Genomic DNA, 20,572 nt, shown 5'->3' on the forward strand with positions numbered 1-20,572 from the left:
CCAACATAAGCAGAGATGCTTGCATAAATGTGCCAGTATTTGTTATGTGTTGGCTGGACAGTGTTTGAGGCTTACCAGTGTCCTTTAAATGTCCCAATGCTCGCATAAATGTGCCAGTCTTTGTTATGTGTATATTGGACAATGCTTGAAGCTCACTAGTGTCTGCTGGATGACCTTATTATAGCCTTGGCATGGTGTGCTGTCACTGTTCCATTTTAGCTTGTTTGGACTTATCAGAGGCCCTTTCTAATTTATTGTGACAGTTTTAGGAGCAAATAATATCAATTCTTGGACAACCATCCCTCTATTAGTATGGAGTTACAACTCTCTTGGGTACTTTTTGTTGAGCTAAAACTGCATTAGCCTGATTTAAACAGCCCCAAAACACACTTAATTAATGAAGAAACCTTCTTATAAAAAAAAAAAACCGTGGAAACCCTGATTTGGGTATCCCAAACTTTCTATAAATAGGCATGCAGCCAACACTCTCCCCAATCTTGTTTTTGTAAGTTTCAGGCCCTCTAGCTTTGTTGCCCACACTGCGTTCACGGAGGACATCTCATCTGGAGTTGCCCATTGCTGTCTACATTAGTTTGGCACCTGTTTCTAGCCTCGATTGCACAATTTACATTGATTTTTGTTGCGTTTGCTAATCAGCCATATGTCTACAGCTAGCAAACTTGCCAAACGATGCATTAGGGACGTCCCTCTTTGGAACATGTACACGTGTATACCTGTATAGATGAAGTTTGGCTGCCCCATCTCAGCACCCTCTCACTCTTCCTCTCTAGCATCGGAGAGTCGTGAGGGATGACCACATTACCTAGACTAGAATGTAGTAGAGGAAGGGGCAGCATACTACTGCATTTTCAGGCCCCAGTTGCTTACCTGCAGATTTTCTCTCTTCTCCAGTTGTTGCCATCATCCTGCAACTTGTGTTTGCTGTTTTCTCTCTCTTGCAGCCTGCGTTTGCTTCTCTCTCCTCCTTTGCTTTTTTAGTCTTTCTCTTTCCTGCACTGCTATCTGTATCAGATCCAGCCTTCCTTGGCTGCGGTTGCTGGTGTTTGATATCCGGAGGCTGCCTTGTTGTGATTCGGGATGTGTTTGAAGTACGACACACCTTCGAGCTCATTACCCTTGCCCAGATCCTTGAGATACAGGAGTTCGAGTGTCACGGGGACGTGAAATTTTGAGATGCTTTAATCTTGCTAGTAACATTTGATTAAGTAAGTTATTAATCAAATGTGCAAGGTTGTTTAGCACATGTGATGCACATGGCAGTTATTTCATGGGAGCGGGCCAAGGACCCCGAGGATGCAGTGGGTGTTAAAGGCAAAAGCTGTGTTAAGTTATGCCAGCTAGGTTTTGGTGGTCAGTTGGGTCCAGGTTGGACCCTAGGACAATTGTTTGGCCATTAAGTGTCAGTGGTGACGCTAGGGATTACAGAGGTTGGGAACCACTCCAAGTTGCAAATGGCCTAGCCAATTTCATTACAGATGGGCATGTTTAACTTTGGGCAGGGTCAAGAGGGCTGAAATTAATTTTTAGAATTAAGCTGAAATTAATTTTCAGAATTAATTAATTCTGAAAAATTAATTTAATGGCTGAAAATACATTAGGAAGGCTGCCACTTGGCAAAACTTTCCCATGCAACTAGGGAGAAGGCTGTTGGAGGGTGGTGGAAGTGGGATTGCAGCCGTTCTGAGCTTGGTAGATGGAGAGGAGGTGATCAGATTTGACTCTGAGAGGCGACGACAAGTGATCGCGCGCTGCGATAGGATAGGGGGCAACAGGATTTCTCTTCCGCCTCAAGAGAGGCAGCGGTAGGAGAGGAGGGCTCGTTAGCGGAGCTGGTGTTTTACCCCCCTTTTGAAGCTGTTGGTGCTATTAGAGCTACGAATCAGAAGATACATTTCAGCTGATTTTCTATCTTTCTACAGCATTCTCTCATCTCCTCCAGTCTATGCTCAAGTATTCTTAGCAATTCTCAAGCCATGGGTAGCAGAGTACAGCCAAATTTGGTGGATAGCAGGGAGTTTACTGTTTTAAACCCTAAATTACAGTAGTAATTAGGGTTTAGCGGCCATCTTGGGACCCGTGCCATCAGTGAAAGGCATTGTACATTGAAATCAGCACCAAAAATTCGTGGAATTGTAAGGATTTCAGATGCTAGTCTATTTATTGTGAATTTGGGGCAGCATTTGACCAGTTGGGGTTCCATTAGAGCAAGTCCTAGGTGAAAATCAAGGGGAAATTTGCCCGAATGCTTTGCTGATTATTGGAACAGCAAGGGGCTTTTGAATCAGCCAAGGAGATTGTGAAATCTCGGCTTGTAATTTATCCATTAGTAATTGAAATTAAAGAAATACTGAAAGGGGCGCCAGTTTTGGGGCCAACAGGGTATCCACTATCTAAGTTTATGAAGGTAAAGTGAGCATTTCAGTTTATGTTCATTTGCTAATTGTTGTAATTAAGTGCTTAATCAGGTTAAATCACCCTATTCGAGAAGGAAGGCTGGTTTCATGGTTCCATTGCCGGGATAATCACTCAATCTCTTGATTTGGTGAGCGCGAGGCACTTGATTGCAAGCCAAAGCTTTGTGCTAGTGCTAATTTTTGTGCTCAGCTGAGAAATTACAGCAACATGTCTTCATACAGTGAGATGAAATCAAGCAATGATGATGCCTCTGAGTATGGACATTCTCATGGGAATGAAGGAAATTCAATGCCTAATCTTGGACAAGATTCTCATGATGGACAACAAATTGAAAATGTTGCTGTTGGGCAAGATGCAGGGCCTTCAAGCCATCATGAGGTAGATGACCAGCAAAGTGAAGAGGAATTTGATGACCGGTTCAAGAATCGGATGAGGACAACAACAAATCTCTTTGCTGAATTGGCAAAGGATCCTCAGTTTACCCGATTTTTGAATGCTCCGAAGAAGGACAGCAAGGGCAAGAAGAAGAAGTCAACTTCTACACCTTCGGGACAGCAAGGTGCACCAAAGGTAGTGCCAAATCCTGCACTTGAAGCTTCTAAAGAGGCTAATGAAGCTAAACAGTTGGTACCTATGGGGCAAGGAATGCAAATGCAAGGCCATTATGGAAGTGCCAATCCAATGGATTTTAGACAGCCGGTGTCGTGGTGTTATGAGGATATAGTGTGAAAAAGTATGGAATGCATCATCATCGGACTTCTTATTAGTCAAGAGAGTAGCAAACCAAGGGGCAAATTGGTTTGGAGGCTTGGTGGTCAATTTTGATAGCAAGAGGCAATTGGGTTAGTGGAGGAGATTAGAGGATCTTAGTTGTACTCCTTCCATTTGCAATATAAGATAAAGAACTATTGCAAGGGGTGCCAATTTTGGGGCCAACAGGGTGTCCGATGTCTAAGATTAAAGTGATAAAGTATTCATTTCAATTTATGTGAATTTTATGCTTGTTGTAATTAGTGTTAAATTAGGTTATTTACCACCCTGTCTGAGAACGAAGGTTGGTTTCATGGTTCCATTGTTGGGATACCATCAATTTTCTTGAATTGTTGGGCTTGAGGCATTTGATTGAAGGTCAAAAGCTTTGCTCTAGTCTTGAAATTGTATTTAGCTAAGCATTACAGCAAGAATGTCTTTAGATTGTGAGATGGAATCAAGCAAGGATGATGCCTCTCGATTTGATAATTCACAAATTGTTGGGGAAAATGCAATGCCCGATCTTGGATAAGGCAGACAACATGGACAACTAGCTGATAATGTTGGTTTAGACCAAAATGTGGGTCCTTCTAGGCCTTCAGAAGCTAATGACCAGCAAGAGTAAGAAGAATTTGATGACCATTTTAAAGATCAATTGATTACAACAATTAGAATGTTTGTGGAATTGACAAATTATCCTTAGTTCATGTACAGAATCCCTTAAAGGAGGGTGGTAAAGGCAAGACGAGGAAATTGTCTTCAAGAAACAATTAGAATATTTGTGGAATTGGCAAATTATCCTTAGTTTATATACTTTTTGAATCCCTTAAAGGAGGGTGGTAAAGGCAATACGAGAAAATTGTCTTCAAGAGGTTTAGGACAACAAGATGCATCGAAGGAAGAGCCAATACATCAGCATGATGTTCCAAACGTGAGCAGTGAGCATAAGCAAATGATGCTAGTGGAGCAATTGGTGTATAGCAAGGCCAACTTGAAAGTGCCAATCCAATGCTTTTTGGATAGTAGGGTATGTATGTAATGATGGGTTAGCCATGATACTTTGTTGGTGGTACTAGTTTCCATGCTATGGTGGGTCAGGGATTGCATATGGGGATGTATGACACAACCCCTTATCATATGCAACAACCAATGCATGGGGTGTAAGGTTCAATGTATCCGGGTATGGCTGGTAATATGTATAACCCCATGTATGACAATGTTGGCATGATGTCGTGGCACAAAGTGGCAAGTTTGGCAATGCGTCTATGTAGTTCACTGTGTTTGTACCTCATGCTATTAATGCTAGTCATGTAGATGCTTTTTATAACGTTGGTCATGAGAAAAAATATAGATAGTAATGAATGCAATATATAGGAAGATGTATCTTGGTATGGTTGGTAGTATGCAAATTCCCATGCATAGTCATATTGCACTAGTCCAAAGTATGTAAACAAGAATGTTTCGTGATGCATCTGGTGCTCCTAGCATGTCAAGTACACATAAGGGGCTAGTCAACTGGATAAAATGTTGCATATTAGTTAAGTTGGAATTGCAGCAATGTAAAAGTATAAAGCATTGCAATGTTGAAGGGGAAGAAAGGCTTACAACCTAGTGAAGGTTTTGAGGCAAGTAAAGTTAGAAGTAAAGTTTCCTCATGCTTCTTGGTGAAGCTTTAGTATTGTTTTACCAATAGATGCAAAGTGGATGAAAGAGGATAAGTTGGTAGACCATTGTCAGGTATTGCAACTTTACCTTGATGCCTTTCAGTTACAACCAACTTTAGTTCTGGCTCGGTCAGGTTAAACAGAGCAGGGATGTGGAGTATAACTTGATGCTCAAGGGGGAGGTAGCACTTCCACTCGTGTTGTGGACAACTCTCGTATGTAGTGGATCTCGGATGTATTCAACATGCATTCAAGGTATTGTGTTGATAGTATGTCTGTCGTGGGGTCACTACTCAGTGTACTAGTCATGTGAAATCTAGGCAGATGAGTATGGATTTTGCTGTGGTTCTAAGACTATTCTTTTGCATGAGTGTGGGATCAGCTCATGGGCATGAGTGTCTGCCTCAGTTTTGAGATAAAATTCTGATCAGTTTCAACTCAGTTGTTGATCAGAGTGAGAACTGTTTATGGTCATTTTTGGGATAAGTTTTGCACGAGTTTTTTTGCATCAATTGGTGATCAGTTTTTGCAATCAGTTTGTGGTCAGTTTGGGATCACATTTGCAGTAGTTTGTGATCAATTTGGGATCAGCAAGTGGTCAATTTACGATCAGATTATGCTTAGTTTTCAATGGTTTACAGCTGGTTCCATGGACAGCAACATGTGAGAGTAAATGCTATTGGGAGTTTCAGCCATGGTTTATGTTGAAAATATGCTTTAGTGTGGTTTTGAAGTTAGAACAGTTGAGAAACATGAGTTATGGATGTATCCAATGGGTTTCTAGCAATAGTTCTAGAGTAATTTTTAGTTTTATGTTATGTATATGCTCATTGGAAATTTTTAGCAGGTTTGGAGCACATGACAGGTTTGGACAACAATGGCCAATGTTGTGACCGTGATGCCTTATGGAAATTCTAGTGCAATACGCTTTTCCTTTGGCACAATGTAGTGCAATCAAGAATGATTGTAGGGATTTGAAGGGGGAGGTCTGTCACAAGGACGTGGAATTTTAAGATACTTTAATCTTGTCGATAACATTTGATTAAGTTCTTAATCAAATGTGTGAGGTTGTTTAGCACATGTGATACACATGGCAGTTATTTCATGGTAACAGGCCAAGGATCCCAAAGATGCAATGGGTGTCAACGGTAAAAGTTGTGATAAGTTATGTCCAATAGGTACTAGGTGGTACTCAGTGTCAGATTTTGGCCTAGACCAATTTATTGGCCACTAATGTCAGTGGTGACATTAGAGACTAGGTATTAATTAATTAATTAGTGCCAGTCTAAGGGTCAATAATTACTCAAGGATACTTGAAAGACGAATTGGCTTAGCCAATTTAATTAGTGGTTGGTGAAATTAATTTTTTGAGCACTAGAATAATTATTGAATTGATTTTCAGAATTAATATTTTAAAAATTAATTTAATAAGCTATATATGGCTAGAACCTGGGAATAAAAGGTTGCCACTTGGCAAAACTTGCCCATGCAAGTGGGAAAAACGTTTTTAGGGGTTGGTGAAAGCCTATTCCAACCATTGTGAGAGAGAGGGAGGTTATTAAAGAGCATGGAGAGGTTGCTGATGTGATTTGCAGCCACCAAGGATTAGTCCTATAGCATGTGACAACAATTTGGAGCCCTCTAGGAGCATGTGACAGCAGCCCAAGGCCCTCTTGGTATAGATGATAGCACATAGGATGGGGCAACAATCTTTTTGGTGGTGCTAAGTTGTGGGTGATAGCTTCTATGGCTGTTTGAGTAGGGCATAATAGCTTTTCAACATTTGTTACGATGAAACTCTAAAATTTCTCTCTCTATAGCATTCTGTCTTATCCCCCAACCATCTCTTAAGTTATCTTAGTATTTTCTAGCAGTTTGAGCCATCAGAGGAAGATATCTCAGTTAATCTTTGATGTAAACCCTAATTTATAGTAGAAATTAGGGTTTGGCAGCCACCCCAAGATGCATGGTTAGAATTGAGGGCCCAGAATTTGAATTCCAGTAGCTGAAATTGAGGAATTTAAGGAAAATTCAAGAGGCTAGCTAGGGTTAAATTTGTCTTTCAAGGAGCAGGGTGAAGGCCAATCCCCAAGCAAACCAAAGGGCAAATTGGTTTGGAGGCTTGCTGGTTAGTTTTGACTTCAAGAGTCACTTGGAGTAGTGCAAGTTATTAAAGGATCTGAGTTGTACTCCTTCCATTTGCAATATAAAATAAAGAAATACCGCAAGGAGCGCCAATTTTGGGGCAAATAGGGTGTGCAATGTCCAAGATTAAAGTGGTAACGTGTGCATTTTCAGTTTATGGGAATTTTATGCTTGTTGTAATTAGTGTTAAATTAGGTTATTTACCACCCTATTCGAGAAGGAAGGCTGGTTTCAGAAAACCTTCATTTTGGGAGCCAAATGCTATTGCAAGGAGGAGGCATCTATTGCGTGGGCAACAGATGGAGACATCAGCAACCAGATGTTGTTGCATGGTCCCAATAAGGTTGCATTTGCGGCAAACACAGATTTTGGAAGCTCCGCCTAGTAGTCTGGGGGGTCTCCATGATGAAAATCAGCTCCGTGATCTCTCGTTAGGTGATGATACCATGTGAGAGTGTGCAACGGAAGAAGGAACATGAACACAGAGAGCATGAGACAGCAGGAAGATGAAGGAAGAAAGAAATCAGCATTGAATGAAATAGATACTAAGAAAAAATGGAAGGACTGATCAGTCCTTGCACGCAGCCCGAGGCGTCAATGATGAGGGCACCAGGTCTGGATGGAAAAGATGATGGCAACAGCAGCACCGGAGGCGGAGGAGTATGGCTGAAGTTGGAGGAGTAGCTTGCAAAAGATGATGACCAAAGTGAGGAGGGACCAGCCATAAATAGTTAAAGTCCCCCAAATTTGGCTGACCTGCATAAAGAGGCCCTGGCTGGTGACCTGCTGAAAACGATCATAGGACTGCAATAAATGCAGCTTGATTGCATGGAAAAATGTGATAAATAATGCCATGGTATCCTAGAGAGTTTGGAAGTAGATAGGCACTAGCAGGAGGTGTAAATCGACTAACAAAAATAGGGAAAGGGCCTAAAATAGGAGAAACACATACTAAAATGCTAGAACTCCCATGTCTCCATCAGAACAGATAGGAGCACACAACCGGGAGATGACAGGACTGACAACACTAAAAGTGGTAGGCTAACTGGATGTGAATATTTTGAACTTCAAAATAAAATGCATGTTTCTATGTGTTTTTAATGAGAAAGTGACAGGAGTTTTTTCCCTTGTTAAACTAAAGCAACCATACCTTTTTAACATTTAGTGGTGTTTTGTTGATGATTTTCAAGTATATAGGATCTTTAGTACTCATTATATTGACCGAGTGTTGATCAGAAAGTGATAGACACAACCATTTGGGAGGGTTCTACCCGTTTCTTGTCCCATCCCCTCTCTTGGTGTTCATGATCAGCTGCATTTGATGTGAATACAGAAGGTTTAGTTTGTCTTCAGAGCTTCAAGATAGGCAGTCAGGGTCGAGTATACTTAAAGTAAGAAGAGTATGCCTGCAAGCAACAGAATAATAGCAGTAGTCTGTATATTGCAGATGACAAGATACTCTGTAACGTGTTGTATGTTTAATCACAGATAGTGAATGCAGTCATGAGTGGGAGGGATGTTGTAGTCATTATGGCTGCGGGAGGTGGCAAGAGCCTTTGTTATCAACTTCCTGCAGTTCTCCGCCCAGGCATCACACTTATCATTAGCCCATTACTTTCACTTATTCAAGACCAGGTACATTTATTTTACAAAGTCATGGGTTATTCCTGTATATATGTTGCTTCAAAGCTTAAGCACAATAAGGATCCAAATTTTGTTTACAAGCAGTCCCCAATTGAAAGACCTTATATTTCTTAAGCTTTGTAATAGCAACAGTGAAAGTTGAACTTACAACACACCACCTTTTCATCAGATAATGGGCCTCAACAGTCTAGGCATTTTGGCAGCATCATTGACTTCAGTCACTTCAAAAGATGAAGAGAAGACAGTTTATACATATCTTGAGAAAGGAGAGGGGCAGCTGAAAGTTTTGTATGTGACTCCAGAAAAGATTTCCAAAAGCAAGCGCTTCATGTCAAAGTTGGAAAAATGCAACCATGCTGGTCGACTCTCGCTTATAGCTATTGATGTAATTTTCAAAAGTTACTAGAACTTTGATGTTTAACATAGGGGAATATGATAATTGAGTTTGTAAGCATCATTTTTGGCTCTACTATTCATTGCGTGTCTAATGAATGCAGTACTGTTTACTATAGTGAGCAGTATCAAGTTACCAGATGCAAGAATTGGAATGAAAGGGCAAGCTGTCAAGCAAGCTAAATTAGGACGAAAACAATAGTAATTAAGAAAATTCACGGTCAAATATATTCCTTGGAGAACAGTCCCAAAAAGGGCCAAAATTCAATGGACTTTAAGAATTTCTCGGGGGGAGCCATACACCTGCCCAAACTCTATAATAGGGGCATTCATACTTAATCCCAACATATCCCATAATTCATCTCCACCCTCTATGTAACAAGGACCAGCCTCCATATCAGTCCAGCTGCTGCCACAACCTGTCTTAAAAGCTTGGTGACTAATCCTGCGGTTACCGCAACTTTTCTTGGGCAGCATTATCTACATTGGGCTACTGCTCTACCAGTCTTCATGCTACTGCTCCAGCCTGAGATGCATCATCTGCTGTCTCCTCCAATGCCAGCATTTTCAGCCACCTGGAACTGCTTCTACCTGAAACAGTGCATCCTGCACCAAAGATCCAGCTCATACTGCACCTGCTTATTGCCAAAATGCAACTTCTACTGCCTTGACAGCCGCTACATGCTAAAACACAAATGCTTGTTCTTCATGGCTACCCAAATGAAGATTATACCTCACAGTCTAGTATCCCTACCTAGAGTGCGAGTTGGCAGCCCACATTTGAGATCCATATAAGTGATGATACACTTCCCCCCTATTATTTATGGTGTCATTCAACTCCACCTATAGTAACACACAACCTTGACATTTTTTTTAGCATCTCTAAGCCCTATGTGACACTACTTCCGCAGTCCACTCCATCAAGAGATAGAGGATGTCAGCCACTAGTCTCTCCATAGGAATTGCAGATTCTCTCTTATATCTCCACGGACATTGGACACCCAAAAAACCCCTTGTTGTACAATAATCAGCAAGCGATTCTGGCCAATTGCCCCTTGATTTTCACCTAGGACTTGCACTAATGGAACCACCAACTAGCCAATCCTATCCCAATTCACAACGGATGAGCTGGTGTCTGAAATCCTTGACAATGCCTTGAATTTTAGGTGCTGATTTCAGTGTATGATACCCTTGACTGATGGCATGGGTCCCAAGGTGGCTGTTAAACCCTAATTTTTATCGAAATTTAGGGTTTACAACAGAATTCTCATTGCTGTCCATCAAATCTGGTTGAGATCTTATGAGAATGACTGAGAAATGCTGAGAATGAGTGAGCACAAGCTAGAGAAGGTAAGGTGAGAGAATGCTGAGATGAGAGAGAAATTAGAGAATCTTCACAGGAAATGCCTTCAATCTGATTGCTACCTTGATCAAACTGCACTAAATGCAATCATCTGCTCTCTAAAGCCACATAAATGCTATCACCTGATTAGCCAAGCTGTCATCGACCCTTGGAAAGAGTTCTCTCTATGAAGAAATGCTCTAAATACAGAAAACACAAAACCAATTGTACGACAAAGCACAGATTGATAAACACAGAACATAGTTAGGGTTAGGGTTAGGGTAACTCAAAAATAGTGAACACAATGAATAATGAAGTAAATGAATATTTAATATACAACGCTCATGCAGCAAACACTCTATGTAGTCAATACTAAACCTCGAACTCTCGTATCTCTAGGATCAAGGCAGAGGTTATGAGTTGAAGAGTGTGTCATACTTCGAATGCATTCCGAATCGCAGCAAGGTAGCCTCCAAGTATCAAACACTAGCAAATGCAGATAAGGAAGGTTGGATCTAAAGTAGACGGCAATGCAACAAAGAGAAAGACTCAAAACGCAGGTACTTGAGAAGAGAGAAAAACAGGATGACAACTGTTAGGTGCAAATGGAGCAAATAGAGAAGATAAAAAATTAGAATGGCAGCCAAAAATAGTAAACACTGTGAGAGTGCGCTGCGGAAGAGGGAGTACGAATACGGAGGGAGAGAGAGAGAGAAAGCAGAAAATAAGGAAGAGAAATCTGCATTGACTGAAATGAATGCTGAATACAAACGGGAAGGCGGAAGGAGACTGATCAGTCCCTGCACGTAGCCCACAGCGTCAGTGAGGACACCAGATCATGTTGATAATGATGGCAGCACCACCATGGGGGAGAAGGAGTGTCGGAATCTACAAGAAGACAAGTGATCAAGTGGGGAGGGGGGCTGCCTATAAATAGGCAAAAGGACAAACCCTAACCCTAATCCTAAAATGGGCGCAAACCCTAAAAATGCCCTAAAAAGGGTGCCCCACAACAGTGACCAAAAAGTGGCTGGGTAGCCAGTGGCTGCCCACTAAAAGAGGCCAAAAAGAAATACACATCCTAAGACAGCCAGTCGAGAGTGACTAGCCTCCCCCATCATAACACGTGACAGACATGTCAGAGCTCCTAATGTCCTCGTCTGACTCAGACTGAGGCTCACAAGCAGGAGATGACAAGGCATGACAAACATGACTGCTAACAACACAACCTGGGGACGAGAGAGAATGTCAAGGCGGCAGCTCTAGACTGACAGTGACAGCACCAGATGATGACATCAGTAGGAAATGCATCAATCTGTGTGTAGGCGACAACTCTAGGGTACCAGACGATAGCTGTGGGATGGAGGCAAAGGTTGGAATTAGGCTATCAAATGGTATCAGATGACCGGGGGAAGCTTTGATCATAATAATCTCCTCTGCAAACGGGGTGTGGCCAGTAGGAAAACTCATCCATGAACTCATCTTAGCATACCAACAATGTTTGTCATCCTCTATATCACAACTTGTCTAAAGGAAGTTAATGCTAGCCATTGGTATCTATCTTGAGGGAGCTCTTATATTTGTATATGTAAGTCACAGCTTAAGAGTAGGGCTCCAGCTAGCATAGCCACCACCCCCATTTGCACTTTGATAATCTTGCATGTGGTTGAACTCTTTGCTCGTCTTATACATGACATAATCATGACTAGTAGTCTCTTTATATCTCCCATCCATCATAAAACTCTCTCTCTTATCCATCCTGATCTATAAATGGGTGGGGAGGGATCTATTTCTTGGTAGACCTTGTGACATGCCCTTCTTGGTTACACTAGGAGGTTAAGGAGGAGGATACATATGAGTAGCATTAGAGGATGCTAGCTGCTACCCAATATTGGGTTGGAGATGGCATTTCTTTGCCTTCTTCAATCGACTTTTGAAGGAGGTTGAATGATAACATTAGACCTAAGAAGAGTTCATTCTTCTTGTGGCTAGTAGCACATAGGAGTTTAGCAATTGGCACGTGGCTTGGCCATGGAGATAGGCTACCTATGGAATTGCCCTCAGACCTAGGAGGTTTGGAGGAGAGCCCTTAGGATCGTGTTCTATGGTACAGCGGAGACTATCAGAGTGGCTTGGGGGATGGTAACTTGTTGTTTATGGACATATGCCCAACATGTAGATACAAGAATCATAGGAGAGTCACATCTTTCTCATTGCTGGCTAGGACATCAGCTTTATTCTTGCACGAGACTTCTCACATTTAGAGTGGAGTGAGAGGCATTGTCACAGATGGGAGCTGATTTCTATTCATTTGGACAGTGAGATGTACTCATGCCATTGATTTACATGACATTCCTACATACACTCTCTAGGATGTGGAACAAGATTACTCATGCACTCCACAGGAGGAGACTGCAGGTTGACTTTGAGCAGATGAGGAGGAGAAATGTTTTAATTTGTACTTGGGATCCTAACACCTTTTTCATTTGGACTCACGTTTGGTTTGGAATTACAGCCCGCTGGGGACTGGCTATTTACTCAGTCTTGTATTAGACTTCCTTAATCTTGTTGATGTATTGTTGAAGTTCTCTTCAGGGCTTATTTTGTATTGTTGCCTCTGGAAAGTTTTCATGAGTTTATTAAGATTCTTCTCTTCTTTGGAAATTTGGATGAATTACTATTTCCTTGAGTAATAAGAAATCAAAGAATGTGTAGTTTGACTGCGTCTTAATTTTTAACTCAGCTGTCTAGTGTCTTTATTTTATGGCAATTGTCTAACTTTCACAAAAATGCTTAGTTATAACTTTGTAAAGGCTTGTTGCTAAGTAATGAGCAGAAGGAACATGTTACGACTTCTCACACATCACAAATCTTTGCTTATAAATTTGAAAAGGCTTGCAACTAAGTAATTGGCACTGTTCAGCAGAAAGACCATGTTATGACTTCACACGTTTTGAATCTTGTTTCCTTATCTTTTAACCTGTTTAGATCTCAATATGCATTGCACTTTCATAATACTACTGGAATAAGCGATAAATAACCATGCACTGTGAACTGCTTCATTACTGATGCTGATTTTACTCCCATGATGTTTTCTCTTTTCAGGAGGCCCATTGTTGCAGTCAGTGGGGTCATGATTTTCGTCCAGACTATAAGAACTTAGGCATTTTGAAGAAACAATTTCCTAAAGTGCCTATGATTGCTTTGACTGTAAGTACTACAAGATCAACACAATGACATTCGGTTGGATTTAGGTTTTGCTTCTGTATTTCTTTTCCTTTGGTGTTTTGATCTGGCTAGCAGTCAATTGAATTATTAGACTTTGGCGTTGAATAAATATTTTTTTTCCTTTGGTGTTGAATAAATATTTCAATCTGGCTAGCAGTAAATCGAATTGTTAGACTTCAGGAGAGAATGAAATCTTACCTTAGTAAGCTTCTGTAATCAACACACGTTCTCCATGTTGAGCACCAGGAAATATATCAATGTAGTGATCTATTATTGCCTACTTTGGAGGTAAGGCTTCTCAGAAACCTGAGAAGACCAGGAGTCTTGTTGAGAAAATACATGCGCCTACCCCAATCAATGCATACATTGGATCATTTTGACATTCATGTCTAACATTGAGTCTACGTGCTTAAGGTGCATAATTGGTAAAGAGTATCTTATAGCCTTCAATCTTGATTGCTGATAGCTCCACCTTACCATTCCAAAACTACTGAGGAGCAGCTAGGCCCATCTCATGGGTGTTGCTACTAGGATTCATTTGGAGACCCAGTTTTTGCACAAGTTTATAAATCACTAAGCATTTTGGATCCTAAAGGATGTGTATTTTGTGCCCTTCCCCTTCTCTATAAACTCGGAAAATATCATCATGAAGGCCAAAAAATCAATTCTGGAAACATAGCTGCAACAAGTTCTATGGTAAGAAAGAAGATTATTGGAAATATGTGCTTCAGATTATCTATATTCTTGTTTACTTTGGTATCAATAAGATCCCTTTACCTGTCGGGCCCTTGTAGCAGCCAAGGAGATATTTTGCAGAGAAGTAGGTGGAACGTGCCTTCATTAATTGGCTCAAGTCCTATGGACTTTGGTATGGAACAGTAGGCTGCCAGAATGGCAACCACATGAGGATTTCACCCACGTTCCCCATGGGACCTTGGTGAGATATCTTGGATACTGTGGCCTCTTTGGCATGTGTGGCTCAACTATGCCACCTACTTCAGATTTTGTGGTGCAGCTTAGATGGGTCTTGCTAAGGTGGCTGGGAGAGCATCATCTGTCATTGCTTTGAGGGGGGCCCTACGGATCATTGATTCAGAGTACCAAAGTCCCTGTGTAGGGAGTTGGTGATCTAGGGCTCACTCCAGGTGGGTATGCATGGAAAGTCTTCTACAAGGGCTTTTAAGAGTGCAGACCTCGTCTAGGTGGGGAGTGGAGATTGTCTTTGAGATGGATTTCCACTATAGCACTGACTCATTACTTAGGTCATCCTTTCTTTGTAGCATGCTATGGGTCTTGTAGAGCTTGTCCAACAAAACATAGAGTGTTCCAATGAGTATACACCTTACATCCTTGAATGCGAATAGCCCCTGCTTTCAGTGGGGATAAGGTCCCAGGAAGCTGATTTTCTTGAAGGAGCTGCAGCCAGCCCTTGCTGAATGTATCAACGTTCTTCTTCTTGAGGAGCATAAGCCCTTCCTCTTCTAAGCTAATAGAGCTGGAAAGGTGCTTCTAGGAGGTTCTCATACCTACTAGGAGTAGTCTATTGAAACCCATGGTAGAAGTGGAGGACTATGGTCTTTGATTGGTATCATAAGGACATGTATTTTTGAAACCTCACTTAACATGTGGATTAATTTTTAATTGCATGGTTAAGTAAATGTTGCATATATGAGGTGTAACCGGGGTTAGAGTAAATTTACGAGCCTGGAACTTGAGGAAACCATGGGATGTCAAAGAAAAAAGTTGCTACAAGTTATGTTGTATAGATTCTTGGTGGTATCTAGTGCTAGTTGTTAGCCTAGGTCATTCATTTTGGCCATAAGTGTCAGTTGGTGATACTAGAGAAGTGGCGTTTAATGAAAAACAATCTCACAGTCAAAGATGCCATAGAGATACTTGGGAATGGATGTTGCCTAGCCTATTTAATTATTGGCTAGTGAGATTATTTTTTTGGGTACCGAAATAATTATTAGATTAATTTTCAATATTTAAAGATTAAAAATTAATATTTAATTATGGATAATACTGAAAAAACTTTTTGGAAAGGCTGCCACTTGGCAAAAATGCTCATGCAAGACTAAAAAACGTCTTTAAAGCTTGCAAGAGAGAGGAGATTCTACTGGTCTTATTTGTAGCCATTTGAGGACCTTCTGAGGTAGCTAGGGTAGGATAAGACCAATTTGTGGTAGGCAATAGCATCTATAGGCTGTTGAGATAGAGCAACAGTAATAAATGACTGATTTTCTTCAGTTCTTCGCGAAGAAAGTGTGAATTTTCTCTCTCCCTAGCATTCTTTTTCATCTTTCAATCTTTCTACAGCTTGCTTCGAAGATTATAGCATTGAGTTCACTAGAGGTTGAGAAATTTCAAATTTCTTTGCCGTAAATTCCAATTTGTAGTAGAAATCAGGATTTAGCAGCAGCCTTGGGAAGCATATAAAAAATTGAAAGCTCCAAGACTTGGATTTAACAAACTTGAAGCTGTTTTCAATCAAATTCAAGTGGAGGGGCTAGAAATCAATGAATTTGGGGCATTTTCCATTTCCATCAAAGCGGATGAAGGCTAATTGATTGTCCGAATTAAGGGATAAATTAGATTGGTCATTTTGGACAGCAAGGGGAGTTGGAATACCAAAAGGGATTGGTAAAATCCCATTGTACATCAACTTCTTCTTTAATTAAGTTATAGAAATACTAAAAGGAGCACCAATTTTTGGGTCCAACAGGGTGTCCATTGTCCTAGATTGTGAGTCAATTTGTATTTCTCAGTTTTATAATAAATGTTGCTACTATAACTAACTTATAATCAAGGAATTACCACCCATCCATGGAAGGAAGGTTGGTTTCATGGTTCCATTGCCCGGATACCATCAAATCCTTTGAATTGGTGGGCCTGTAGCACTTGATTGCAACTTGGGACTATTGCATTAGTGCTGAAATTGCTCTCAGCAGTGAATTATAGGAAGCAGGTCTTCACATGGTGATATGGGATCAAGTGGAGAGGATACATCACTCCTTGATCAGCCATGTGGTGAAGGGTAAAATGCAATATCCGATATTGGGCATGGTTCTCAACATGGACATCAAGCTAAAAATGTGGAAAATGACCCAAATGTTGGCACTTCAATGCATAAAGAGGTTGATGACTAGCAAGGGACTGAAGAATTCGATGATAGCTTCAAGGATTGAATATGCACTGCAGCAAATCTTTTTGCTAAATTGGCAAAGGATCCCCAATTTTCTCAATTCCTGAATGCCTTAGGGAAGGATAGCAAAGGCAAAGAGAAGAAGACACCTATTACAGCTTTGGGACAGCCACAAGAACTGAAGGAAATGACTAAGCCTTCTTTGGAAGAGCCCAAAATGCGTGATAAGCACAAGTAGTTGGTACCCATGGGGCAGCAAGTGTAAATGCATGGCCAACTTGATAGTGCCATTCTATGGGAACATGGGCAGCAAGGTAATTAAGCACATGCAAGCATGAGACAACAAGGATACTTTGGTGGTGTTACCATTTTTCATGCTATGGTTGGACAGGCACTATACTTTGGTGGTGTTACCATTTTTTATACTATGGTTGGATAGGCACCGCATACGGGAATGTGTGGCTCAAATCCCTATGGTGTGCGGCGTTGCACGAACCTAGCACCGAGGAAACCCTCGTGCTACTAGGCTCTTATTTTATAATTATTCACCAACTTATATGGCATGCAAACAAAATCTAGCAATCTTTTCATCATTTTACTCCGCATTTAGACACATTTTAACTACTCTACCCTCCCATCGATCAAATGTTGCATCGTGGTATGGATTTATAAGGCATTGTGCCATCATTTTATGTGTAAAGAGCGGGAAAAACACACTAGAACAAGAAGGTGGGGTTGAACTGAGGCAAATCCTCATGCTTCAGTCCCCACAAACATTCACAAACATTGCTCTTAATTTTCATTAATTTTCCGCACCCAAAATGCATTTTCCCCTATTTTTTGTGGTTTTTTCTCTATTTTTCTTATATTTTCCCTTATTTTCTGCATTATTTAATTACTGAAAATTCAAAATAGGTTATGGGCTGTGGCTCTTAGTTCCTTCCTGATGTATCTGGGTAATGCAAGTGAAATGCCTAATCCCATGTATGGCAGTATAGGCATGATGCCTGGGGCACAAAGCAGGCCATATCGATATGTATTTGCACCACTAGATATTGTTGGAGGACAAGGATTTGGTGTTGGTCATGTAGAAGCATCTCATAGTGTTGGATATCATGTAAATACAGAAAATGTATCCTTTTTGTGGTAGCCTATTTATGATAACTTGACTCCCATAGGTCCGTTGAAGGACTATGATGAAGGTGGAAAAAGTGTGAAGTTTAAGCCTTTTAGTGGTGGAGAGAGGCTGAAAGTACTTGTTTTAATTTAGCAATTTGATGCAGCCTACTATTGAGGTAACTTCACAGAGGCATCTAAGATACGAAAGGCAGCCACATTTTTGAAGGGAAATGCATTGCAGTGGTGGTCTACATGTCTTATTCAAGGGAGGTCACCTACCACTTGGGTCCAGTTCAAGCAAATGTTTGCTTCAAATTAGTACATTTGAAGTAGACATTATGACAGCTCGGAATTAGTTGAATTCCAAAGATTGCAAGAACTTGGATGAGTATAATAAGAAGTTTTGGGATGCATTGTTGCAAATTACTTCTTATCGCACAGTACCTCTCCATGAGGTGGAGAAGTGTATTTGTGGTTTGCCAAAGGGTATTTGGGATTTTTGCATTAAGTTCATTGTTTCTAGCATATCTTAGCTTATAAAAACTACCATACAATTGACACATTGCTGCGTGGAAAGGATGCAAGATTCCAAGATAGTGATGCCAAGCTTGTCACTAAGGCCAAGGCTGAGAAAAAGGGTAAATCTCAAAATAGAGCCGGAAATTAGAGCAGATTTTTGTACACAAAGAGCGGATCTCGAATCGCAGTAAGGCAGTCTCTGGATATCGAACACTAGCAAACATAACAGTGAGAAGTTGGATCTGATGCATATGGCAGTGAGGAGAGAGAAATACTGAAAACGTAGGCTGCAGGAGAGAGAAAGACTAAAAACGTAGGTAGGGCAGCCTACAAGAGAGAAATACTGAAAATGCAGGCATGACAGTCTGTAGGAGAGAGAAAGCTGCCAAATGTAGGTTGGACAGCCTGGCGGCAGCTGGAGGAGAGAAAAAATTGCAAAACGCAGGTTGCAGATGACGTGGTAGGCAGTACGGCAGCAGGTCTGTACAAGAATAGCAGTTGTGTGACTAGAATCAGCTCCAAACTTGCAAAGATCGAGGATGGCTTCTAAGCGGAAAATGACGTGCGTGGATAGAAACCTCACAACGAGCAACGAAGCCTTTGGCGAGGACATCATTGTCCATCCAATTGTGGTATCAGTCGTAAGTAACGTATTTCCAAAATGATAAATGCTTGCTTTGATTCACCCGTGAGATGCATCAGACCTGCGCTAAGCCGCACGGGAAGGGATTATTGAAAAGGGTAAGTTTATCGCAACATTTGAAAGATGGAAGGGCTAGAAATCAGGCGCTAACTGATGTAGACAGCAATGGACAACTTCGGCTGAGATGTCCTCCATGAACGGGGTGTCGGCAGCAAGCTGAAACATCTTAAATCTACAAAAACGAGATTGTTAGCTGAATGGAGGGCAGTATACATACATATTTATAGAAAGTTTAGGCCCTCCCAAGTGGATTTGTGCTTGTGGGACACAGAAACTCTCTAGGATCGCGTTTCTTTTAAATAAACAAGGTTTCTTCATTAATTAAGCAAGTTTTGGGGCAGTTTAAGTAAAGCTAATGCATTTTTAGCTCAACACCATGTTCATTAAGGCCATTGATGCCTTTGCCTTAGGTCTTACCATCACAGGAGCTTTCATTCAAGAGCACATGTGACGGTTCATCATGGACGTAGGAGTCTAAAATATGGTGCAGGTGGTGACAGATAATGGAAGCAATTGTGTGGCTATCAGACGTATGCTTGAGTAGGAGTTTCTTAGCATAATATGGACTCCATGTGTATCCCATTTCCTTGACTTGTTTATTAAAGATGTTTGACAAATATCTTGGGTGGATGACGTGAAGAAGAGGCCATCCGTCACAAGCATGCTTTGCGCTAATAGCACACTTGAACTATTGAAGCCCTCTACTACTAGATTTGCTTATATGTTTATTGTATTGGAGAGATTGATATGGGTATGTCCAAATTTGATATGGACCATTGCATGCCAGGAATGACTTACATGGAGTGTGAGAGAGTCTCCAAAGGCTCTTGCTTTTAGGCGAAATATTTTAAATGAGAGTTGGTGGGTTGAGGTAGAGGCATTGATGAAAATTCTCACTTTTATTTACACTGTATTGCACATCATTGATATGGAGGGGAGTACTTTGGGTCTTCTATATGAGTATATGGATAAAATTGGTGAGGCCTTGCTTTATAATAGCTTTCTGCCCCAAGACAAGTAAGTTCTTGTTTAACTTTTACACATGTAATTATTTGGTGTTAACGACTCCTTGATGATTGATCATTATTTTAACTTCCAAGTTTTTAACTTATTTTATCTATGATCCATGATTCTTTACTCCGAAGGGTTGATGAGATTCGTGCAGTGTGGAATGCACGATGGGATTGGTTCCATAAACCAATCCATGCTGTCACACATATCTTGTATCTCCTTTGGTGTAGAGAGGAGCAGTACATTAGCGAGGAGTTAGAGGAGGGCTTCATGGAGTACATAAGGCGGGGGGTTGTAGTTTGTGTAGGTAGTAAATGACCTTAAAAGGGCATCAACCACCATGTGGCAGCAGTGAATTCAGCAGTAACAATCTTCAGTGGTACTAATGATTCACTGTATATCTTCGTGACGATCAGGCTTCAGCATAGCCAAGGGCCTTGCCAGCGTCCCCCATCCTTATGGAGAACGGGTGC

General features: G+C 41.0%; 1 protein-coding gene across 4 annotated transcripts in view; it reads left to right on the forward strand.

The window, feature by feature from the left end:
* Positions 1–20,572, forward strand: part of LOC148026262 (ATP-dependent DNA helicase Q-like 2) — a 128,798-nt gene that overhangs the window by 33,273 nt on the left and 74,953 nt on the right. For 3 of the 4 annotated variants that reach the window (XM_087693567.1, XM_087693568.1, XM_087693570.1), the window contains 3 exons: positions 8,484–8,630; positions 8,809–9,024; positions 13,480–13,584. In XM_087693567.1, the coding sequence (XP_087549693.1) occupies positions 8,484–8,630; positions 8,809–9,024; positions 13,480–13,584 (468 nt within the window). The remainder of the gene's footprint in view (positions 1–8,483; positions 8,631–8,808; positions 9,025–13,479; positions 13,585–20,572) is intronic. The other variant, XM_087693571.1, reaches the window with a different exon arrangement.

The sequence above is a fragment of the Lygodium microphyllum genome, chromosome 14 (assembly GCF_053477565.2).
Source record: "Lygodium microphyllum isolate KBCC chromosome 14, Lygodium_microphyllum_v1.1.10, whole genome shotgun sequence".
Lineage (NCBI taxonomy): Eukaryota > Viridiplantae > Streptophyta > Polypodiopsida > Schizaeales > Lygodiaceae > Lygodium > Lygodium microphyllum.